Source organism: Microcaecilia unicolor, chromosome 1, assembly GCF_901765095.1.
Source record: "Microcaecilia unicolor chromosome 1, aMicUni1.1, whole genome shotgun sequence".
NCBI lineage: Eukaryota > Metazoa > Chordata > Amphibia > Gymnophiona > Siphonopidae > Microcaecilia > Microcaecilia unicolor.
In genome coordinates, this window is record NC_044031.1 from 511,013,231 (window position 1) to 511,037,021 (window position 23,791).

Genomic DNA, 23,791 nt, shown 5'->3' on the forward strand with positions numbered 1-23,791 from the left:
CTATTCTTATGTTCTTATATAACCCGGGTCCCGGCTGACACACATGAACAGGAAAGGAGACCAATGCAGACTGAGCCTTCTTCTGTTTGGCCTGCCACCAGAAACCTTGCCAATGCAGTGGTGGTGCCAAGCCCCCCTTTGGAGGTTGAGCACGAGGAATCTTATCCCCTCTCCCCCAACCCCCTTGGCAGCCCTGTGTTTGGGACTAACAGGCACTGTAAATAAACTAATTAGGTCTAAAGCTTAAATGACAAGTACTACTACTACTACTACTACTACTTAACATTTCTAAAGCGATACTAGGGTTACGCAGCGCTGTACAATTTAACATAGAGGGACAGTCCCTGCTCAATGAGCTTACAATCTAAAAGACAAGTGAACAGTCAGTCCGAAAGGGGCCGTCAAATTGGGGCAGTCTGGATTTACTGAACGGTAAGAGTTAGGTGCCGAAAGCAGCATTGAAGAGGTGGGCTTTAAGCAAAGACTTGAAGATGGGCAGGGAGGGGGCTTGGCGTAAGGGCTCAGGAAGGTTGTTCCAAGCATAGGGTGAGGCGAGGCAGAAGGAGCGGAGCCTGGAGTTGGCGGTGGTGGAGAAGGGTACTGAGAGGAGGGATTTGTCCTGTGAATGGAGGTTTCGGGTGGGAACGTAAGGGGAGATGAGGGTAGAGAGGTAGTGAGGGGCGGCAGATTGAGTGCATTTGTAGGTAAGAAGGAGAAGCTTGAATTGAATGAGATATCTGATAGGAAGCCAGTGAAGTGACCTGAGGAGAGGGGTGATATGAGTATATCGGTTCTGGCGGAATATAAGACGTGCAGCAGAGTTCTGAACAGATTGAAGGGGGGATAGATGGCTACGTGAGAGGCCGGTGAGGAGTAAGTTGCAGTAGTCAAGGCGAGAGGTAATGAGAGCGTAGACGAGAGTTCGGGTAGTGTGTTCAGAGAGGAAAGGGCGAATTTTGCTGATGTTAAAGAGGAAGAATGATAATGATAATGAAACACTAATAATAATAATAATATGGATGGCTTACTTAATGAGGATGTTATAATGCCTTTGTATTGCTCCTTGGTCCGACCACACCTCCAATATTGTGTTCAATTCTGGTCACCGCATCTCAAAAAAGATATAGTGGAATTAGAAAAGGTACAGATAAATGCGACAAAAATGATAAAGGGGATGGGATGACTTCCCTATGAGGAAAGACTAAAGCGGCTAGGGCTCTTCAGTTTGGAGAAAAGACGGCTGAGGGGAGATATGATAGAGGTCTATAAAATAATGAGTGGAGTGAATGGGTAGATGTGAATCGCCATATCTTTCCAAAAATACTAGGACTAGGGGGCACACAATGAAGCTAGAAAGTAGTAAATTTCAAACGAATCGGAGAAAATATTTCTTCACTCAACGTGTAATTAAACTCTGGAATTCGTTGCCAGATAATGTAGTAAAATCAGTTAGCTTAACGGGGTTCACAAAGAAGGTTTGGATGGCTTCTTAAAGGAAAAGTCCATAGATCATTATTAAAATGGACTTGGGGGAAATCCACTCCTTATTTCTAGAATAAGCAGCATAAAATGAATTGTACTGTTTTGGGATCTTGCCAGGTACTTGTGACCTGGATTGGCCACTGTTGGAAACAGGATGCTGGGCTTGATGGACCTTCTGTCTGTCCCAGTATGGCAATACTTATGTACTTAATGGCTGCCTTGGCTTGCTGGCTAGATGGGTTAGCTTGGCTGTTTGGGTGGTTGGCTGGCTTGCTTGCTTGCTAGGAGGCTGGGCTGGGCTGGTTTGGCTTACTGGCTAGGTGGGTTGCTTGGCTGGCTTGCTGGGCTGGCTTGGCTTGCTAAGCTGGCTAGCTGGCCAGGCTGGCTTGCTAGCTTGGTTGGGTTTGCTTGCTGGGCTGGCTGGGTGGCCGGAATGGCTTGACTGGCCTCTTTGGGGCAGGAAAGAAGCCCACTCTTTCCTGCCTGTCCTGCCTGCTACCGCTGCTCTGCCTGATACTGCTGCTTCTTTAAAATGACTGCCAAGACTTCAAGTGGCAGCCTTGTGATACTTCCGCTTGAATTCTCAGCAGCCATTTTGAAAAGGCGATTATATCGGGCAGAGCAGCGGAAGAGGACAGGAAAGAGTGGGCTTCTTTCCTGTCCCGAAGAGGCCACTAGACCACCAGGGCAAGTTAAGGTAGGATCGGGTTGTTGGGGAATGCCAGGCGGCCAGACCTTTATCCTCATTACTGAGGGGATAAAGCAATAGCGGTTCCCACTCCCCCAGCACTACCGCATAATGTTTTACCATTACCATGGTAGTACTGCATACAATTTTAAAATTCCCCATTACCGCAGTAATTACTTCAGTAACTGCGGTATTACTGCAGTAATGATTACCGTGTCACTCTCTACTAGGGATTTCCCTAGGACAGGTTTGGGAACCACTGGTCTTGGGATATGATATTTGCTTTGGGTGTGCAAGGTTTAAATTCTGGACAGATCTGGTAACTACAGGCTTATCTGAGGAAAAAGGCAAAAATTCAATTGAAAATGGCTGAACTAGATGGGTCTTTTGATCTATATCTGGTGTAAAATTCTCTGTTATTGTAGCCCCTTTTGCAGTGGTACCAAGTAGTTCATTAATTGTTTTATTCAGTGTAATAACTAGTGATCTTAGTTTTGAATTTTTATTTAATTTTCACGTGAATTTATGAACATTTAATTCAACAGGAGAAAATAAGTAGAAAAACATGCCTCATTATTATTTTCAGTTAAATATCATTGCTTATTTAGATGTCCAGCAGGCAGGACATAAAAAATATAAGCAGATTAAGACAGTCTTGCTCACCCCCTTTTCTCCAGCCTCCCTTGCTCACCAGCCAGACCTTGAATTCCTTAATTTCTACTGGTCTCTAACAATTCTGCCAAATTCTGGCTGGGTCATGCAGCACAATGCTGATATTCCCATGCTTTTATCCAGTCATCACAAGACATCACAACATAGGCCAGTGATTCCCAAACCTGGTCCTGGAGGCACCTCAGCCAGTCAGATTTCAGGGTATCCAAAATGAATATCCATGAGAGATATTTGCATGCACTGCCTCCAGTGCATGCAAATCCCACTCATCCTTTGAAACTTTTAAGTAGCACCCAGTGTTAGTGGTAAACATTGGGGGAAAGCATGCAGAGCATGGCTCATGGAATTCTTTCCAATTCACCTGCATGTAAAATGTGTGTGTGTGTGTGTGTGAGTATGTGTTTGTGTGTGGTAGTGGTGGTGGTGGTGGGGTTGATGTATACGTATGTGTATGTTTGTGTCTCTGCATATGTGTTTCTGTGTGTGTGTTTAAGTTCCTTCTGTGTGTCTGTGATCAGGAGAGACGATAGGAAAGGAAGGCAGTTTGAAAGGTGAAGTTCCTTGATCACTGTGTTACAGTGAATCGCTGTATGTATACTGCCACTGTTAGAAATGTATTTGAGCATTTTTTGGAGGGGCTCAATTGCCTTCTACTCCTCACCACCTGCAGAAACTTCACTTCTACAGCACAGAAAATTCCTACAGATCATCTCCTCCCTTCCTGTGACTAGAGCTGCCTTCAGTCCTCTGCCCCCACTGCCTTCCTATTGGCATTAGGTGTTGCTACAGGGTGGCAAGTGCCACCATGAAAAAATGGTTTGCCACCCTCTTGCCACCCCAATTAAAGTGTGCAGCAGCAGCAGCAGCAGCAGCAGCAGCAGCAGCAATAAAGGACAGTCAAACAGCAGGACCTTCCATCTCATGTGTGCTGCTGCATGCACTGCTGGTTCTGGTCCCATTCCTCAAAACAGGAAGTAACTTGAGGGAGGGCATGGCAAGTACGGCAGAGCATGTAGCAGTGCACGTGAGATGAAAGGCCACACAGCTCCAGTCTCACTTATTGCTGCTGCTGCTGCTGCACAGCACAGACAGGAGCTGCGGGCAGAAGAGGCAGCAGAGAGAGAGAGAGGTGCAATATTGGATGGGGGGGCAGGGGAGTAAAGTGGAGACACTGGATAAGGGGAAAGAAGAAAGCAGATATGCTTGCTCACCAAGGGAGGGAGGGGAGCTGGACAAGGCCCGGGGGGGTGGAAGACAGGAAATGGTAAGCAGAAGAGGAAAAGAAAGAAAGAGAGAGAGAGAGAGAGAGAGAGAGAGAGAGAGAGAGAGAGGGGGGGGGGGGTGCTGTACAGGGCAAAGAGAGAGAGAGGAGATGCTGAATACAGGAGAGGAGAGAGAGGGAAATGTTAGTAAAAAAACTGGGGAATCATAGGATGACAAATGGTAGGGCTGGGTGAGGGAGATGAAAAACTTTAGGTAGATGCAGAAAAAGATGAAGATTGGATAGTAGGAATGAATGAAATGTGAGTAGACTGAGAGGCAGAGAAAAAGAAGGAAGAAAATTGAAAGGAAAAGATTTGAATTCAGAGATGAATGTAAGAGAGGAGGTGAAGAAGACAGGAAGGGAGAGAAGAAGAATTGGCAGATAGACTGGAGACCCTAGAAAGAGACCTAAGGAAAAAATAAAGGAAAGCAGAAACTGGAGACTGTGGGAAACAGGTATAAAATGGCCAGAGAACAAAGGTAAAATAAAAAAAATTTAGTTTTAATTTTATCAAATGGAAACTTCAGTTTTATAGTAGAAATGTACTACTACTACTACTATTTGATATTTCTAAAGAGCTACTAGGGTTACGCAGCGCTGTACAATATAACATAGAAGGACAGTCCCTGCTCTGAGAGCTTACAATCTAATGGACAAATGTACAGACAATCAAGTAGTGGCAGTCAAATTGGGGCAGTCTAGGTTCCTTGAGAGGTATCAGGTTAGGTGCCGAAAGCAACATTGAAGAGGTGGGCTTTGAGCAAGGATTTGAAGATGGGTAGGGAGGGGGCTTGGCGTAGGGCCTCGGGAAGTTGATTCCACGCATAGGGTGAGGTGAGGCAGAATGGGCGGAGCCTGGAGTTGGCGGTGGTGGAGAAGGGTATTGAGAGGCGGGATTTGTCCTGTGAGCGGAGGTTTCGGGCGGGAACGTAAGGGGAGATGAGGGTGGAGAGGTAATGAGGGGCTGCAGACTGAGTGCATTTGTAGGTGAGAAGGAGAAGCTTGAACTGTATGCGGTATCTGATCGGAAGCCAGTGAAGCGTCCTGAGGAGAGGGGTGATATGAGTATATCGGTTCAGGCGGAATATAAGACGTGCAGCAGAGTACTGAATGGATTGAAGGGGGGATAGATGGCTAAGTGGGAGACCAGTGAGGAGAAGGTTGCAGTAGTCAAGGCGAGAGGTAATGAGAGCGTGGATGAGAGTTCGGGTGGTGTGCTCAGAGAGGAAAGGGTGAATTTTGCTGATGTTAAAGAGGAAGAAGCAACAGGTCTTGGCTGTCTGCTGGATATGCGCTGAGAATGAGAGAGAGGAGTCGAAGATGACTCCGAGGTTGCGGGCAGATGAGATGGGGAGGATGAGGGTGTTATCAACTGAGAGCGAGAGAGGAGGAAGGGGAGAGGTGGGCTTTGGTGGAAAGACGATAAGCTCGGTCTTGGACATGTTCAGTTTCAGGTGGTGGTTGGACATCCATGCAGCAATGTCGGACAAGCAGGCCGATACCTTGGTCTGGGTCTCCACGGTGATGTCTGGTGTGGAGAGATACAACTGTGTGTCATCAGCATAAAGATGATAGTGGAAACCATGAGATGAGATCAGTGAGTCCAGGGAAGAGGTGTAGATTGAAAAAAGAAGGGGTCCAAGGACAGATCCCTGGGGAACTCCTACAGAGAGCGGGATGGGGGTGGAGGAAGAAGTGTACTCTGAAGGTACGGTGAGAGAGATAGGAGGAGAACCAGGAGAGGACAGAGCCCTGGAACCCAAATGAGGACAGTGTGGCAAGAAGTAAATCATGATTGACAGTGTCAAACGCGGCGGATAGATCAAGGAGGATAAGGATGGAGTAGTGGCCTCTGGATTTGGCAAGGAACAGGTCATTACAGACTTTAGAGAGTGCTGTTTCTGTCGAGTGTAGAGGGAGAAAACTGGATTGAAGTGGATCGAGGATGGCCTGAGAGGAGAGGAAATCAAGGCAGCGGCTGTGAACGGTGCGCTCAAGTAGTTTGGAGAGGAAGGGTAGGAGGGAGATGGGGCGGTAGTTGGAGGGACAGGTAGGGTCAAGTGATGTTTTTTGAGGAGAGGTGTGACTATGGCGTGCTTGAAGGTGTCAGGGACAGTTGCAGTGGAGAGAGAGAGGCTGAGGATATGACAGATGGAGGGGGTGACAGTATGAGAGATGGTGTTAAGTAAGTTGGTGGGGATGGGATCAGAGGAACAAGTTGTGCATTTCGAGGAGGAAAGAAGGCGGGCAGTTTCCTCGTAGATAACAGGAAAGAAGGAGAAAGAGTTGGTTGGTTGGTTGATGGAGAGGGTTGAAGAGAGAAGAGGAGGAGGTAGCTTGGTAGTGAATCAAGGTTGATCTTTTGCACTTGTCACGGAAGTATTCGGCCAGTGATTGAGGAGAGAGTGAGGGGGGTGGGTGGGAGCGGAGGGTACTTTGAGGAGGGAGTTAAGGGTGGCGAAGAGACGACGAGGGTTGGAGCTGAGAGAATTGGTCAATTGGGTGTAGTAGTCCTGTTTGGCAAGGAATAGGGAGGACTGGAAAGAGGATAGTATGAATTTGTAATGAAGGAAATCTGAATAAGTGCAAGATTTCCTCCAGAAGCGTTAAGCAGATCGGGTGCAGGAGCGAAGGTAACGAATGCAAGGGGTCAACCAGGGCTGGGGATTAGTGCGCCTTGTGGGACGGGAGATGGATGGTGCGAGAGTGTCCAGAGCAGAGGCAAGAGTTGCATTGTAAGCGGAGACCGCTTCGTCGACAGACTCGGAGGACATGATGGAGGGGAGGAGATTAGGAATACTAGAGGATAAGGTGGGAGGGTCAATGGCCTGGAGATTCCTGGAAGTAGTGGTTAATGTTGGGCGGGGCTGGGGGGGTGAAGGAGTGTGAAGTTGATCAGGTGATGATCAGAGAGAGGAAGAACTGAGGGTGGAAATTGGAAGTTGAGCCGGAAAAGGAGAGGACGAGGTCAAGACAATGGCCATTTCGGTGAGTAGGGGTGGTGGAGCACAGCTGGAGGTTGACGGAGGATGTTAGAGTGAAGAACTGAGAAGCATGAGAGTTGGATGGGTCATCAGCGTGTATATTAAAGTCTCCGAGAATGAGGGATGGAGATGAGGGATCAAGAAAAACAGAAAGCCAGGCATCGAAGTCAGTAAGGAAGGAAGAGAGAGGTTTATCAGGGGGGCGGTAAATGACTGCAACTCTGAGTTGCACCGGGTGGAATAGACGGATGGAGTGAACTTCAAAGGATGAGAAGCAGTAAGATTGCGGTAGGAGGAGGGGTTGAAAACTATAGGCGGGTGAGAGTAATAACCCGACACCTCCTCCGCGGCCAACTGGGCGGGGAGTTTGGGATAAAAGATAACCTCCGTGGCATAGGGCCGCGACTGAGGCCGAGTCATCGAGGGTGAGCCAGGTTTCAGTTAGGGCAAACAGATGAAGGGAGCGGGAGATGAAGAGATCGTGGGTGAAGGAAAGTTTGTTGCCACAGGGCGCATGAGAAGGGGAGGGAAGAAGAGGGAAGGAGGGGAACAGAGATGAGATTGGAGATATCTCAGAAGCGTTTGCATGGATAAGACGAGGGCATGTGAGGGGGGCCTGGATTAGGATTGATGTCACCGGCGGATAGTAGGAGAAGGAGCAAGAGAGAGCGGAGGAGGGTGGGGGAGGTAGGGCGACAAAGTCGGCGAAGATGGGATGAGCTTAGTAGGAATGGGGATGGGCTAATGGCAGGAAGGAAGTGTTGAAGGTTGAGAGCTAGGAGGGAGGGGGGGATAGGAGAGATGGTGAGGTGGTTAGGGGCGGGGGTGGGTAGGGTAGGGTAGTGCAGTAGTGAGTAGGACGGGAGAGGACATGGATGGGCAATGAATACCTGCGGTGGATAGCGGGGGGGGGGGGAGGGAGAAAAGATTAGGAAAGGACAGGGCGACAAAGAGAATGTGTAAAGGGGCCATGGTCAGGGAGGTGGGTGATAGGTGAGCTGGTAGGCAGGTGGGTCAGCAGTTAGGTAGTTGTGCAGGCTTGAAGGCAGGCGGCAGGTGGGGGGGCAGTTAGGTAGTTGAGCAGGCTAGATGGCAGGCAGGTAGTTGATGGGTTGATAAATAGGTAAGTTGATGGTCTGGCAAACAGGCAAGTTGGTTGTTGATCAGCAAGCAAATTGATGGCCTGACAGCATGCAGGTTGGTTGCTGGTAGGCAGGCAGGCATGCGGCTAGGCTGGGGTGGATGCGATGGGAGCTGGAGCAAACAGGCAAGTTGGTTGTTGATCAGCAAGCAAATTGATGGACTGACAGCATGCAGGTTGGTTGCTGGTAGGCAGGCAGGCAGGCATGCGGCTAGGCTGGGGTGGATGCGATGGGAGCTGGAGCAGATTGCTGGAACAAGTAGGGAAAAGCTGGATCAGGCGGACTGGAACAAGCTGGAGCAGATTGCTGGAGAAGGCAGGGAGAAGCTGGAACAAGCTGGAACAGACTGACTGGAGCAAGCTGGAACAGACAGACGGGAACAAGCTGGAACAGACGGACGGGAACAGGCTGGAATAGATGGTATGGAACAGTCTGGAACAGATGAACAGGAACAGGCTGGAATAGTGGAACGGGCAGCACAGGCTGGAGCAAGCTGGAACAGATGGACTGGAACAAGTTGGAACATGATGGAACAAGCTGGTACAGATGGACTGGAACAAGTTGGAGCAGAAGACAGCAGAGCAGCAGGGCTGGGACACGCTGGAACAGACGGACTGGAACAAGCTGGAACAAGTTGGAGCAGAAGACAGCGGAGCAGAAGGGCTGGGACACGCTGGAACAGACGGACTGGAACAAGCTGGAACAGACTGGGACTGGAACTGGCTGGAACGGACGGACTGGAACAAGCTTGTACAGACGGACTGGAACAAGCTGGTACAGACGGACTGGTACAAGATGGAACAAGCTGGAACAGACTGGGGCAGGCTGGACAGAAGGTCAGGAGCAGGCTGGAACAGATGAGCTGGGAATGGGTTGGAGCAGTAGACAGTAGACAGCGGAGCAGCAGGACCGGAGCAGGCTGGAAAAGACGGATTAAGCGAAACTGAAGCAGAAGAGAACAGAGCAGCAGAACTGGAACAGGCCGGAGCCGAAGGACCGGAGCAAGCTGGCGGCAGGGCAAGGACAGAGCCAGCAGGGATTACGAAGACCTGAGAATGGGTCTGAGGGAGAGGATCAACACCAGGGCCTAGGGATTAGCTGCCCCAGGTCACCTGGCTCCCTATGCTCTTCACAGAAGGATCCACACCAGGGCCAAGGGGTCAGCTGCCCCAGGTCTCCTGGCTCCCAAAGCTGCAACTGAGGAGCAGCACTCCCAGGAGCTGATCACCCGCTGCCTCGCCCCACCTCAATCACCCGGCCCACGCTACTCCGGTTACTAGGCAGCGGAAACGAGGGACGACCGTCCGCCACGTGGCCGCGCGGTCCCGCCGTCGATCGCCCCGTTTCCACTGCTCACCACCTCTCACCCCGCAGGCCCGCACCGCCAGCCTCTCGCCTCTCCGCCCCCCTGCCCATACATTTACTTTCTTTATATTGTGCAATTTAAATAATATTTTTGTATGGTGAGTTTTATGGGGAAAGACCCTATCTCCATTATTGGGAACTGTGATGTATGCTACAAAACTGGAGACTCACGGTTTACACTGAGATTTGCAGAGCTGCCAAGTTACCCATTTTCAATAGGGAGATTTCAGGCTATTTCTGGATTTTTGACAACCTTATACTGATGCATTATGGGGCCTGCAGTATGGATTTCAGTGAGTAGAATCAAGGATTATAACTCTCACACTGCTTTGGGGTATAAGTTCAAAACCAGGATTGGTCATGTCTCCCTCCTGGACTTAGGTAACTTGGCATGTCTGGATTCTGGTCTATCTTGTACAGAATCTAGCTGGCAGGCTTCTTTATGCATAGAAATCCCTTGGGATTTATAGGTAGCAATTCTATAAATTGGTGCCAAGATTTAGGCACCCCAATATCATGTGCTTAGCACCAATTCTATAATGGCATCATGGCACCAAGATTCCATTTTAGAATACTAGTGTAAGCCGGCATTGATGTGTCTAAAGTTATGTACCAACTGTTATGTCAAGTCAATGGCAGTTGTAACTATTGGTGCCTAATTTTGCCCTGAATTGCGCATAACTTATAATGTTCTGTGAGTTATGTGTGTTCTCAAAGACACACCCATGATCTGCCCACGTTCCACCCACTTACACGCTAAGTGATTTTGACACGTAGGTTATAGAATAGCACCCAGCAGTTATATGCATAATTGCCAATTAGTGGTGTCAATCTAACAGGTAAGTGCTATTATTCTGTAACTTAAGCACACAACTGACACCTGTCTTTAGGTCCCAATCTATGGAATTGCTCTTATTGTGTATTTCAAAATGTATTTAAAGGTGTAGGGTGGGGGTGGCCCTATAATTAGTCAAACTGAGACGGTGGCCTCAGGTGGCACTTTTGAGGGAGTGGCATTTTGCAGCTGGCTGGCCTACTTGTCTCTCTCTCCCCCACCCTGCTAGCCAGCATCCCCTCTCTTGTATCCCTCTTTCCCATCCAGTATCTTCTCTCTATTTCCCTTCCGCTGCACCCATCATACAGCATTGCCCGTCTCTCTCTGCCCCTGGCATGCAGCATTACCTATCTGTCTTTCCTCCCCCCTCCTACCTGCAGCATTCAGCATTGCCCTGTTTCTTTTCTCTCTCTCTGCACATAAAACATTGCCTCATCTCTCTGTCTTTCTCTGCCTCCTTCCCTCCCCCACCCCCATTGTCCAGCATTGCCTGTTTATCTGCCTCTCTTCTCCTGGCATGCAGCATTGCCCCTGTCTTCCTCCCTCACCCCTCCCCATCCTCATCGCCATCCCCACTCCATTCAGCATTGCTACTGCCTATCTCTCTTTCTCCCATCCAGCATTGCCCCTCCATGTTCTATGTAGTATTTCCCCTCTCTTCTGTCTCTTTCCAGCCCATCCAGCATTGCCTGTCACTCTCCCTTTGGCATGCAGCACTGACCCTGTCTCTCTTCTTCCCTCCCCCCCCCAAACATTTAACATTGCCCTTGCCTATCTCTATTCCCCTAACCCAGAATTGCCCTTCTCCCCCCCTCCTATGCAGTACTGCCCCTTTCTGTTGTCTCTTGTTCTCCAGCACATCCAGCATTCCCCTTCCCCCTATCCATTATTGTACTATCTCTCTCCCCCATCTAGCATTGCATTCTTTCTTCCCTCTTTTCCAGTCTTGTCCATTTCTCTCTCCCTCCCCTTTCATGCTTCGCTGCCATACAGCATAATATCTTTTTTGTTGCACTTCGCCAGGGTCCGTGCTAATAAGCAAGCAAGGCAGAGGCATGGGACCATGGCTCTCTGCCTGCTGCTACTGCTTCCTTTGCCAGCCCGGAAGTTTACCTCAGGAGTAGGTGAGACCGGCACAGGAAGCAGTAGTGGCAGGCAGTGTAGGCGTATTTTCCTGCTATCTCACCTTTACTAGTCTGAGGACTGCTAAGTCTGAGCCATCTTTTACCAACTAATATGGATTCTACAGCCTGTGCCCTGAATACATCTGAAACAATCAGAAACCAGCTTTCTACAAAGGAAAATTACTGCTTGACATACCCATGATAACTTCATCCAAGGACACGTTGTTTACTGCTAACTAGCCTCCAGTGATCTCCTGGGAAAGTGGAGGAGCTTACTTCACAGAGACAATGGCTCCAGAAGTATATGTGAGCAAGAGGGAGTTTGCTACCATCAGACTTGTGACTGATAAGAGTTTCTTTGCTAATAACAAGGCCTCTCTTCATGACTGTGAATTCTGCTGGACAGAAGTACACAGTTTATGATTGGTCCATAGGTATCACCTGAGCAAGAGGGATGCCAAAGTTGGACTAAAGAGGAAGAACAGCAGAAGGAAAAGAAGATTTGTGGAGGATAGTTCTCTCTCTGAGAGGTGCTAGAGAGACTGATTTCCCCAAAACACCAGTGAACGGAATTACTTGTGATAAAGCTGAGAAGGTCAGTTCTGCTGCAGCACTGTAGCTTTCCTAAAGACTGTAAACCTGAGCACAGAGTAAAGACCTCAGATTTTATTGCTCGACTGAGATAGACTCACAGAAAACTCTGCTAGAGTCTTAACGGAAAAATCTTTTTCACCACACCAGAGTTCTGCAAACCAAACAGTGCATGGTGAGAGAGTTGGATTTATTTCTACAATTCAAGGTATAGATAATCTATGGTTTTGTCTGTGAAGGACTAGTTAGTCCCAGGATTTGTGGTCAGTAGTAGTATAATAGCTACTAAGAGTGGGTAATCATTTTAGGATTTGTGGTCAGTAGTGGTATAACTAGTTGCTAAGTGTGTAATCTACTCAGGATATCTATCGAGTTTATTTTCAAAACAGAAAAACGTGTAAAAAGTGTCCCCAAAACAAGATAGACATTTTTCTCAAAGAAAAATGTCCAGATCAAATAATCAAACAAAGCAAAAAAAAAATGTTTTACAGCGCTAGTACGTCCAGTTTAGAACATCTCCAGAGGGGGCGTGTTGAAGGCGTGTCTTTGGCGATCTTACGGAATGAATGTCTCCAACACATAACGGATAGCAAAAATGATTTCACATTGGTGGGAATTCAAACGTACAGAGCTAGACCTAATATAAAGGCGTCTTGGGAAAGGTCAAAGTTGTCTTTAGACCCAATAGTGATTTGTGGAGTTGGAGAGTGGAGGAATAGTTGGTTTGAGAGAAAGTAGAGAGTTGGTCATTGCTATGTAACCATTTGTCTGTGTGCCCTAGTCTGAACCTTTTCACCCTTATATTCCCTGACTTGCCTCTTTTATGTCTCACCTTCTCAGCTTGCCCACCCCTGCTAGCCCCCCCAGCCACCACTACTCCTTCCTCTGTATCTCCCCCCTCCCCTCCCCTTCCACTCACTGTCCCCAAGCCCACACTCCTTTCATTATACCTGTTTGGTGTCAGTCTGTGTTGTTGTCTTTTTCCTGTGTGCTGCTGCTGTGTGTGTGTTTGTGAAGACTGTTGGTTGCTGCTTGGAGAGTGAGTGGATAGTGGGTGTGGCATGAGTTTGCAGTGGCTGAGAGAGTGATTGCTGTATGGCTGTGCTGTGTGTGTGACTGCATTGTTTGTCGGTGGTGGGAGAGTGAGTGTCAGGTTGAGTTTGTTGCTGCTGGGTTTCACCAGGTTGGTAGGGCGAGGTGTGCACTGGAGTCATTGGGTTGCACCTGTTGTGTTGGGAAATAGATGCACTGAATGTACAGGTGGCTCATATGTTGGAGGAAGAGGAGAGTTTGGAGGGGAGGCGCCGCAGGAGATACTCACACCCCAGAGTTTTCAGGCCCCTTACTCATTTCTTAGATCTTACTGACCAACAGTGTCTCAATAGGTACCGCTTTGACAGGGCTGCCATTCAGCACCTTTGTGACCAGCTCCAAACCCTCCTGCAGGCCAGGACCTGTAGGAACAATCCCATCCCTGTCCACCTCAAGATCATAGCCTTTCTCTCTTTTTTGGCCACTGGGAGCTTCCAGTCTGTGCTAGCTGTCAACATGGGCCTCACCCAGCCTATTTCAAACTGCCTCACCCAGTTCCTTGATGCCTTTCTTACCCACACCTCGGAGTACATCATCTTCCCCCCCCCCCCCCCCCAGGCCCTGCAGAACAACATGGCTCACTTCTACACCATAGCTGGCTTCCTCTCTGTCATAGGCTCATAAATTTAAATCAAACAACTAACATTTCTTGTTATATGTCGGCAGGCTGATTGATGAAAACTGTTAGGTACATTTTGCATTAATTTCTGTATTAAATAGGATTATGTCTAATAGTTCAAGGATAGGGTTAGTAAATTGTTATACCCTTTCATTTTTTTAGGGGACTTCCTTGAAAAAGCATTTAGCGAAACACGTGCCGTGTCAGAGAAGAGTGCCCCTATAGCCGATTAGAACAAGAGTTCTCATTCTTAAGATGAGTATCAAGTAAAAATTAAATATAACAAGAAATAAGTTAGTTGCTTGATTTAAATTTATGAGCTTGGATGTTAAAATTTATTTATTGCATTTGTATCCCACATTTTCTCACCTATTTGCAGGCTCAATGTGGCTTACATAGTTTTGTTATGACATTATTATTCCAGGATATCAGATTAAATTAGTAATGTGCAGAGATTGAGTAGGGGAAGAAAGAAAGGAAGTGATTAGGCGGGTAAGTATAGAAGGTGGACTTTCGTAACTGAGTGGGTTGGTGGGGTGGATTAGTGAAGCTATGGATTCTCTTTGTAGGCCTTGTTGAAGAAATATGTCTTTAGAGATTTGCGAAAGTTGGTTGTTTCGTCAATTGTTTTCAGGTCTGTAGGTAATGCATTCCATAGCTGCGTGCTCATGTAAGAGAAGGTAGTGGCATGCATCAGCTTGTATTTTAGTCCTTTGCAGCTGGGGAAGTGCAGATTGAGAAATTTGCGGGATGATCTTGTGGCGTTTCTGGGAGGTAGGTCCACGAGGTTTAACATGTAGATTGGGGCGTCTGCATGAATGATTTTGTGTACAATCGTGCAGATTTTGAACGCAATTATTAGAGGAAGGTGGTGGCCACTGAACCAATGACGATTTGAATGCATAAATCTCTGCATAAGAATCTATGGACGCAGTGCAGTACTGCCGAGGTTCATTGCCCAACACTTTTATCTTCACTCTTGGCAGGATTAGAGTGATATTCAAAAAGCTTCACGTGGATATCTGAAGGAAATTTGTTTTGATATAGATCCAGCATAATAGTTGGAAGCCTACTTTTGGTTGATTGGTAACTTATCTAAAAACCTGACTGCCTAGGTGTGTTCTGAAAAATGGGATGAGAACCACTGGTCTAGAGACTGTCACAGTTAGGGGGAAAAATCACTTCTGGATTGGGGTGGAGTGGGGAGTGGGGAAGAGATTAGGGTCAATACTGGACTGCCAGCATGGGAGTGGAGGAAAAGAGCACTGCAAGATAGGGGGGGGGGGGGGCATCCACAAAAGTTTGCCCAGGGCCCCATGTGTTGTTAAAACGACCCTGGCTGGATAAAGTCCACATTTCACTTTTGTGAACGTGCTGTGACTGGAAATCAAAGCAGAAATGGAGGCAGGAGCCAGGCAGTCCTGCCTCTCTGTTTCAATTAGCTTTTGCACTGAATGGTCATTCTGGGACCTGCCACCTATGGCTATTCCAGACGTACAGTGTAAACGAGTCATGAAACTGACCCAGAGCAAGGGCTGGGGGAGCAGAGGAGTTGCGGGGTGGAGAGCTGACGTTAATCTAAGCTGCTGAAGAATTTCAACAGGCTGCTAGCTAGCCTGACCGTAAAAGTTTAGAGCTCCTTTTATTCAAGGCTCCTTGTTTGTGATTCCCTTTCTTGACAAATTGTGAGAAACAGGCAGTGCTGCTGGCACACAGTCCTTTCCAAAGCTTTGCTTCTTTTCCTTTTTCCTGAGATTTTGGTGAAGGGGGGGACAGGGGGAGGTGTTTAGGGGCGGAAGCTGGATTCAGGATGAATGGGACAGAGTCACATGGATACAAGCTTTTGATTAATGTCCAAATGCTTGTGGTGCCTTCAGACCACATATTACAGATCTGCAAGCAAAAAAACAGACTGCTCCTCTGTGTCCTAAAAAAAAGAGAGGGAAAAAGGACTCTATTTACTCAGAATTCCATTTGATCTCCACTCACTTCTTCAGCTGGGCTATTTAACAGACCTGGAAAACAGCTTAAACATGTGAAGAAAAAAAACCACACACACAAAACAGATGAAGACAGCATGTAACTTTGAGTATTCTTCTGAACTTGCTGCAGGAAACACACCGAAGCCACTTTCCCCCCTCTCCGGACCAGGAGCAGAAGAGGGATTGTAAAACAAATTCAGCAAAAGTGTGATGTATTTCTTTTTCTGAGGAGGAACAAAAAAAAAATAAAGATACAGCTGTACATGCCTTTTGTAAAATGACAGAAGAAAGCAAAGCTGAAAGCAGAGGAGAAACGGGAAAGGATGTAGAAAAGCAGCTTCGCCTGAGGGTCTGTGTTTTAAATGAACTTCTCAAGACTGAAAGAGATTATGTGGGCACTTTGGAGTTTCTTGTGTCGGTGAGTTGCAAGGGCTTCAGCTTGTCTTTATTACAGGCAGTAGGTGCAGTTTCAGATGGTGGCGGGTCGGAATTGTATTGCATAAAACTAAAGCAACAGTACTTGAGGAAATACAGCATAAAGTGGCAAAAGAGATTTAGGCAGACGGGGAAGCTGTAGTATGGGTTCGGTGAATTCAGGGAAGATTCTCGACTTGTGAAATAGAAAGACTGGTGAAATAATTCAGCTAGCGCTTTTACATGGGGGAACAATGTAGATTACATCCTTTAACCCTTTAGCTTCTAAGTCTTTGAGATATCACTTTGAACATTGATAATATTGACTAGCCTACACCTGTTGATTTAAAATAAAAAGCGACAGACAACAGTAGTCTACAGAATAAATTGTTTTGTAAAAGATCCTTTTAGAACAAAGTTTGGAAAAAAAAATGCAGTTACGGGGACAGTTTGGTGTCCACCATGCAAGCGTTAAATGATGAAACAAGGCTGTTCATTTTCTTATGATTTTAATGTAACATGTTGCTGGGAATTGTTCCACTAAGGTGTATTAAGCACCTAACACAGGAATTAGCACATGCAAACTGTTGACAGTGTGTTCAGTGCATAACATGGCATGGTGTGGGATATGGGCAGGGAATGGATATGGACTGTGCCTTGCAGTTAATCCATCTTAACTGTAATTGAAAGGAAACACTGATCACATATCCATGTTATCTGCCCTACTATAAGTGTATTTTTGCTGGGTTAAGGGTAGAATCTGTAAGTACCCCACAGAGTTAACTCAGAGGCTTTGCAGTTATCCTGAGGTAGTTTTGGGAACTACTACAGAGGAGCTGTAAAACTTGCCCACACAAGAAAAATGACTCTGGAGAACCAAATAAAACTTTGCATTTCAGAAGTAGTACCTTGGAAAATTATGAGAGGATGCCCAGAAGGTATAACCTTTCCTTTGTCCCTTTTAATCAGGGCTGCATTTCGATTAAAAATTTAATTGTGATTAATCACATGATTAAAGGTATGTTGTCCCCCCCCCCCCCCCCACTGCAGCTCCTTGTGACTCTGGGCCACTTAACCCTCCATTTCCCAGAGTCACAAGGAGCTGCAGCGGGTGGGGGTGGGGGGAGGGGAACAACATACCTTTAATCATGTGATTGATTGCACGATTAATCATGATTACAAATTTTAAGCAAAATGCAGCCCTAAATTAAAGAATAAAAAGTAATGAAAAGATAAGAAATACAAAATACAAATGGACAAATTATGAATTAGAGAATCTAAAACATATGCAGAATAGCTGTACACAACCTTACAGTTTTCACAGCCTGCTTCAGAAATGCAGCCCTACTTTTAATCTGAGTTGCCCTCAAAACTCAGCACTGCATTCTTTTAACTCTCCTGCCACTTTTGTTGCTGGCTTTCTGGTGAAGGAATGCAGGGCTTCCTCAGTGATTTGCTTTTGTTACAAGCGAGTTCATGATGTGCCTGTGAAGTACAAGCCTTCTTGAAAAAGGGGTTCTTTTTCCATAGGGAAAGAATAGGGGGATCGTCAACTACTTTCTGGGGCTTCACTTCATTTTTTTTTTTAGATAACAGGGTAGCTTATTCCAGTCTAATTTCTGGTCATCTCTGAGACAGGATTCTTGTAGGGGGTAACAGAGCAAAGGGGGTATGATCTGTAGCTTTCAGCATCTGTTTGGAATTAAAACCACATGATATAAAGCCCCCCCTTCCTCAAATACGTTTTGTTTATTTTCCCCTATTTTCCACTTTATGGTGCATTTTATGCTTTAATTTTAAAGCTAAATCCGGATATATTAAACAATTGTATATGAATATGTACAATTCTATTGCTTTTAAATCTAGTTCTGCATATAGAAATGCTTAAGAGTCTTGTAGTTAAAGTGGTGGTAGAGTTACTTGCATTCTGATTGTTATTCTCTGTAGGAATCAAGCAAAAAATTGCCATGGAAAGGATAATGCCTTTTGTTCCCCACCTTACTCTTAGCTTTTTTTTTTTTAATTTTTAATCTGCAGAATCATTTGCAGAGTGTCCTGTCCTTCTCTGTCTGAAGGGAAATATCGCAAACACCAGACTTCCTGCTCCAACTTGCTGAAATTTGTGAGGATGGGCTGAAGTTTGGATATGATCCAATTAGGTCAGGGACTTTGGAGGGAAGCTGAGAAGTCCTGTCTATTTAACCATGAATTTTGACTGAGGAATACATCTAAAATAACTTGGTGGCACTACTTGATTTCTCTTTCTTCCTCTTTATGTGTGTGGGGCAGGGGGGGCTTTTTTGGATTCCAACTTTAAAAAAGCCCATCTGGAGTTGGTAAAACTGGCCATGGTTGAAGTTTCCCTTCCTGATGATAGAGGGAGACTGGATGGCATATTTTGGAGGGAAGAAGCAGCACCTATGATGGAGTCTTATCGAGATCAGATCATTTTACATAGATGGGGTTTATTTATTTATTTATTTATTGTTTGCATTTGTATCCCACATTTTCCCACCTCTTTGCGGGCTCAGTGTGGCTTACAATAAGATATGAATAAAGAGAATACAGTTGTTACAAATTGGTTATGGGTTACATTGTACAAGTTATGCGAGATAATCGAATTATCATTAGAATATCACAATGGGACATCAACAGGGAGACTTTGGGAGGAGACAATAGGAAGCTTAAGGGCAGTGTTAAGACATATAGGCACATGGTTTACCTATTCCTGTAAGTATATGTATGAGTAATGTGGAATTGGGGGGGATGAGAGATCATGAGTGGATGTGTGATGCATTGATGTAAGTGAGTGTAGACTCTATGTGTTTTGGTTTTTTCCGTAGATTGTCTCAAACAAATGGGTCTTCAGTAATCTGCGGAAGGATGCTTGTTCGTGGATCGCTCTTAAGTTGCATGGCAGTGAGTTCCAAAGCTGCGTGCTCGTGTGAGAAAAGGTTGACGCGTGTAGCGTCTTGTATTTCACGCCCTTGAAAGTAGGGAAATGGAGGTTGAGGTATGTTCGGGAAGATCTCCTAGCATTTCTGGGTGGTAGGTCAATCAACTCGGACATGTAGGCTGGGGCTTCGCCGTAAATGATCTTGTGGACTAGTGTGCATACCTTAAAGGTGATGCGTTCCTTCAGTGGAAGCCAGTGTAGTTTCTCTCGTAGTGGTGTTGCCCTTTCATATTTTGGTTTTCCGAAGATGAGTCTGGCTGCTGTGTTCTGGGCTGTTTGAAGTTTCCTCAGTGTTTGCTCTTTGCAGCCTGCGTATAATGAGTTGCAGTAATCCAGATGGCTGAGGACGAGGGATTGCACTAGGTTACGAAAGACGAATCTTGGGAAGAGTGGTCTTATCCTTTTCAGTTTCCACATGCAGTAGAACATCTTCTTAGTTGTGTTGTTTGCGTGGGTTTCAAGTGTTATGTGGCGGTCGATAGTGACTCCAAGGATTTTTAGCGTTTCTGAGATTGGAAGGTTTAGGTTTGGTGTGTTTATCACGTTGAATTCGTTGGTGTTGTATTGGGAGGTGAGTACCAGGCATTGAGTTTTTTCTGCATTTAATTTCAGACGGAATGTGTCTGCCCATGTGTTCATGATGTGTAGGCTTTGATTGATTTCGTTGGAGATTTCTTTGATGTCATGTTTGAAGGGGATATATATTGTCACATCATCAGCGTATATATGTGGATTGAGGTTATGGTTTGATAGGAGTTTTGCTAGGGGGATCATCATTAGGTTGAAAATAGTTGGTGAGAGGGGTGATCCTTATGGAACTCCACATTCAGGTATCCATGCCTTGGACGTGGTTGAGTGTGATGTGTCTTGATACGAGCGCAGGGTTAGGAACCCCTTGAACCAGCTTAGGACATTTCCTCCAATGCCGAAGTATTCAAGTATGTGTAGTAGGATTTCGTGGTCGACCATGTCAAAGGCGCTTGACATGTCAAATTGTAGGAGGAGTATATTGTTCCCGGTTGCTATTATTTGCTTAAATTTGGTCATAAGGGTGACTAGTACTGTTTCTGTGCTATGGTTCAACCGGAATCCGGATTGGGCATCATGCAGTATTGAGTGTTTGTTTAGATAGTTTGTGAGTTGTTTGGTTACCATCCCTTCGGTTAACTTGGTTATTAGTGGTATGGATGCTACTGGTCTGTAGTTGGTAATTTCGCTCAAGTTTTTCTTTGTATCTTTTGGAATTGGGGTGAGTAAGATTTTTCCTTTTTCTTTTGGGAAGAGTCCATTTTGTAGCATGTAATTTACATGATTCGTTAGGTCAATTGTGAATTGTTGAGGGGCTGATTTAATGAGGCTGTTTGGGCATGCGTCTAGTTTGCAGTTGGATTTGGCATATTTTTTGAGAGTTTTAGAGATGAGGTCTTCTGGTAGTGGTTCGAACTCGGTCCAGGTTCTATCTGCTGGGTGTGCTCCTTCTTCTGGGTCCAGACAGTCTAGAAGAGTGGCGTATTCTATGGGACTGGCGGGTATTTTGTGTCGTAATAGTATGATTTTCTCCTTGAAGTACTTCGCAAGGCTGTCGACGTCTGGTATATTTTTACCGTTATTTGTAACTGGTGTGGTATCTAGCAGTTTGTTCACAAGGCTGAAGAGTTTATGTGTGTCTTTGTAATTTGGTCCTATTATTGTTTTGTAGTGTTGTCTTTTTGTCTGTTTTATGGTGTATTTGTATTTTCTCCGAAGTAGTTTCCAGTCGTTTAGTGTTTGTTCGTCTTTCTTTTTGTTCCAAGCTCGTTCTAGTTTCCTGACTTGTGTTTTAAGTTTTTTCAGCTCTTCGGTGAACCATGGGTTTGCTTTTTTCCTGTGTGATGTTCTGGTTTGGGTTGGGACGATTTTGTCTAATGTTGTTGTACATAGCTCATCCCATTCTTGGAGGAATTGGATGGTGTCAGCGTTTGTTGTCCATTCGTACTGGTAGATCTGTTGCCAGAATGTTGTGGAGTCTATTTTTCCTCTCGTTGTGTATGTTGTTCGCTCGGGTTTATTGGTCGTGTTTAAGTGTGTTTTTCACCAGCAGAGAGTGACATTTGCTTTATGGTGGTCTGACCATAGTGTAGGTGTCCAACTTGTGTCCATGATCATGATAGTTGAATCCGATTCGAATTTGTTCGTTATGATATCTAGTGTGTGTCCTTTTTCGTGAGTCGGTTGCATGTAAGGTGCTTGTAGATCCCAAAGTTTTAAGAATTCTTTGAACTCTCGTGTGCTTGGTGAGGTGTCATCTTCTAGGTGTAAGTTGATGTCTCCTAGTATGAGGATGTTTGAGGAAGATACGCAGGAATTCGAGATGAAATCCATGAGTTGTGTTTGGGAGTCTTGCCATTTCCCTGGGGGTCTGTAGAATAGGATTGTGTTGAGGTGGCCTGTTAGATTTGGATGGTTTATTCTTGTCGATGCAATTTCGAGTTGTGGGGAGGTAGATTCACCCGTGATTGTGATGGTGAATTCAGGTTTGTAAATTATAGCTATTCCGCCTCCTCTTTTTATTCCATTCCTTGTCCAGTGGGTTCAATCCCTGCCTTGGTTAATGGGTTCTTGGTCTGTCCTGCTTGAGTAGAGAATAGGCCGAGGTGAAATGTTTACTGTATAGGGCTGAGTAGACCTCTCTGTGGTAGAAAAGCTCCATTTCAAGCCCAGACTTAGGCTCCAAGTAAGGGAAACCATGGATAGCATTTATGGAACTAAGGGTCCAGTCTCAGGCAAACAGTTTAGACTGAGAACAATGTGATTAATTCCAAAGATGCCTCCTTTTATTCACAAGAATAGAAATATTTATAAAGTCTACACCCACAGGCAATTTATAGTAAATGCAGTCTATGCATTTGTATGATAAAATAGCAGTAGCAATACTTATGTATCACACTTCCCTAGTTAACAATATACCAATGCAGAAGCTAAACTCTCATCAACAGTTAGAAGATTTCACAACCCAAGGAGTGAAGTCCCTGTCACCTAGGTCAATCAACTTATCTTTTCTCTTCTCCTCACTTCTTTCCCTCAACTCATCCACATCACTTAAGAACATGAGCATTACCATACAGGGTCAGGCCAGAGGTCCATCGAGCCCAGTATCCTGTTTTTAACAGAGGCCAAGCCAGGTCACAATTTCCTGGCAGAATTTCAACAAGTAGTAAGATTCCGTGCTACTTACACCCCAGTGATATGCAGTGGCTTTCCTCTGGTCTACCTTAATACTGGTTTATGGACTTTTTCTCCAGGAATTTATCCCAACCTTTTTTTAAACCCAGCTATATTAACTGCTTTACCACATCCTCTGGCACTGAATTCCAGAGCTTAACTATATGTTGAGTAAAGTAATATTATCTCCTATTTGTTTTAAAGGCATTACTATGTACTTTTACGGCCTCTCACCTAGTCTTATTATAAGAGGTTTCAACTCACTCAACCTTTATGTAGTGTGTCTGGGGAAACCTCTCAGGTGATAGCCTTCATAATACTCCTAGTGGCTTCTGTGGTAGGCCCAAACCTTCAACTTGAAAAGTAAACTGAAACTTTCCATTCTTAAAACCAGGAGGAGCGCAACAATTCAGGTACTGACTCTTCTGTTTCTTCCCACAGAATCTTTCTCAATGATTGCTGCAACTCCTAAAGTTTTGGGTTAGCAGCAAGAGCATAGACCTCTAAATGGCAATAGAGCACCTGTGCTACAGTAACATAGTAGATGACAGAGTGAATAAATACTTTCATTATGCCCAGGGAATGGCAGTTTGTGCTGTTGAGCACCAAAAATTCATAAAGGCATATCCTGGAGTTAGCATATGCTCCACTATATGGAATCTGTTATGTTTAGAGGTGGATTTGGTTACTTTTAAAAATAAGCTTAAGTCTGTGTTTTAATGGAAACCTCTGACTTGGCTATTGCCATTGATTTCACATATGTTGTTTTTTTATCTTTTGTTTTTACTGTTTTTATATCAGAACATTGACTGGTCTCATTTCTCAGACTGCAGCACAATGTATGGAGGCACTGGAGATTTATGTTCAAATCTCCTATTTTGTGGGGGTGGAAGCAGGTACAATTAGGATTCAGGAATATGGAAGGAACAAGTTCAAACCCAGGAAAGAAGAAAAGATGACTGCCAGACACAGATCAGTGCTCAGAGTTAATCTTGGAGAAGATTTCCATGTAGCTCTCCAGACTGACGTGCCATCTAGGGAAGGAGTGGGAGAGGAATGATAAATGGGAAAAATGTTTTAACAAAATTAGAATACTTCAATAATTTTAAGTAGTAGTAATTCACTGTAGTGGACAGTGCTAGTAGATGTCAATATTCAGCAGCACATCCAGGGCTGGTGTTAAATATTCAGGGGCCCAGAGCAACAACTGGGAAGGGGACCCCAAAGCCCCAAAGCCCACCTGCAGGCTATGCTTCCATCAGTTTGAGGCAAGCTTGGGGCTCCCCTGTGACATAGAAAACCAGGGCAATTGCCTTGTTTGCCTGAATGTAGCATTTAACTTTAGATATCTGCCTTAATGGTTTCAAGTTATATGTATTT

The 23,791-nt window shown here is 45.5% G+C and overlaps 1 protein-coding gene across 1 annotated transcript in view; it reads left to right on the forward strand.

Annotated features, from left to right (window-relative positions):
• Nucleotides 1-15,734: 15,734 nt before the first annotated feature.
• PREX2 (phosphatidylinositol-3,4,5-trisphosphate dependent Rac exchange factor 2) overlaps nucleotides 15,735-23,791 on the forward strand; it is a 523,586-nt gene continuing 515,529 nt past the window's right edge. The window contains 1 exon segment of the mRNA XM_030215317.1: nucleotides 15,735-16,258. Coding sequence (XP_030071177.1) covers nucleotides 16,118-16,258 — 141 coding nt within the window. The 5' untranslated portion in view covers nucleotides 15,735-16,117.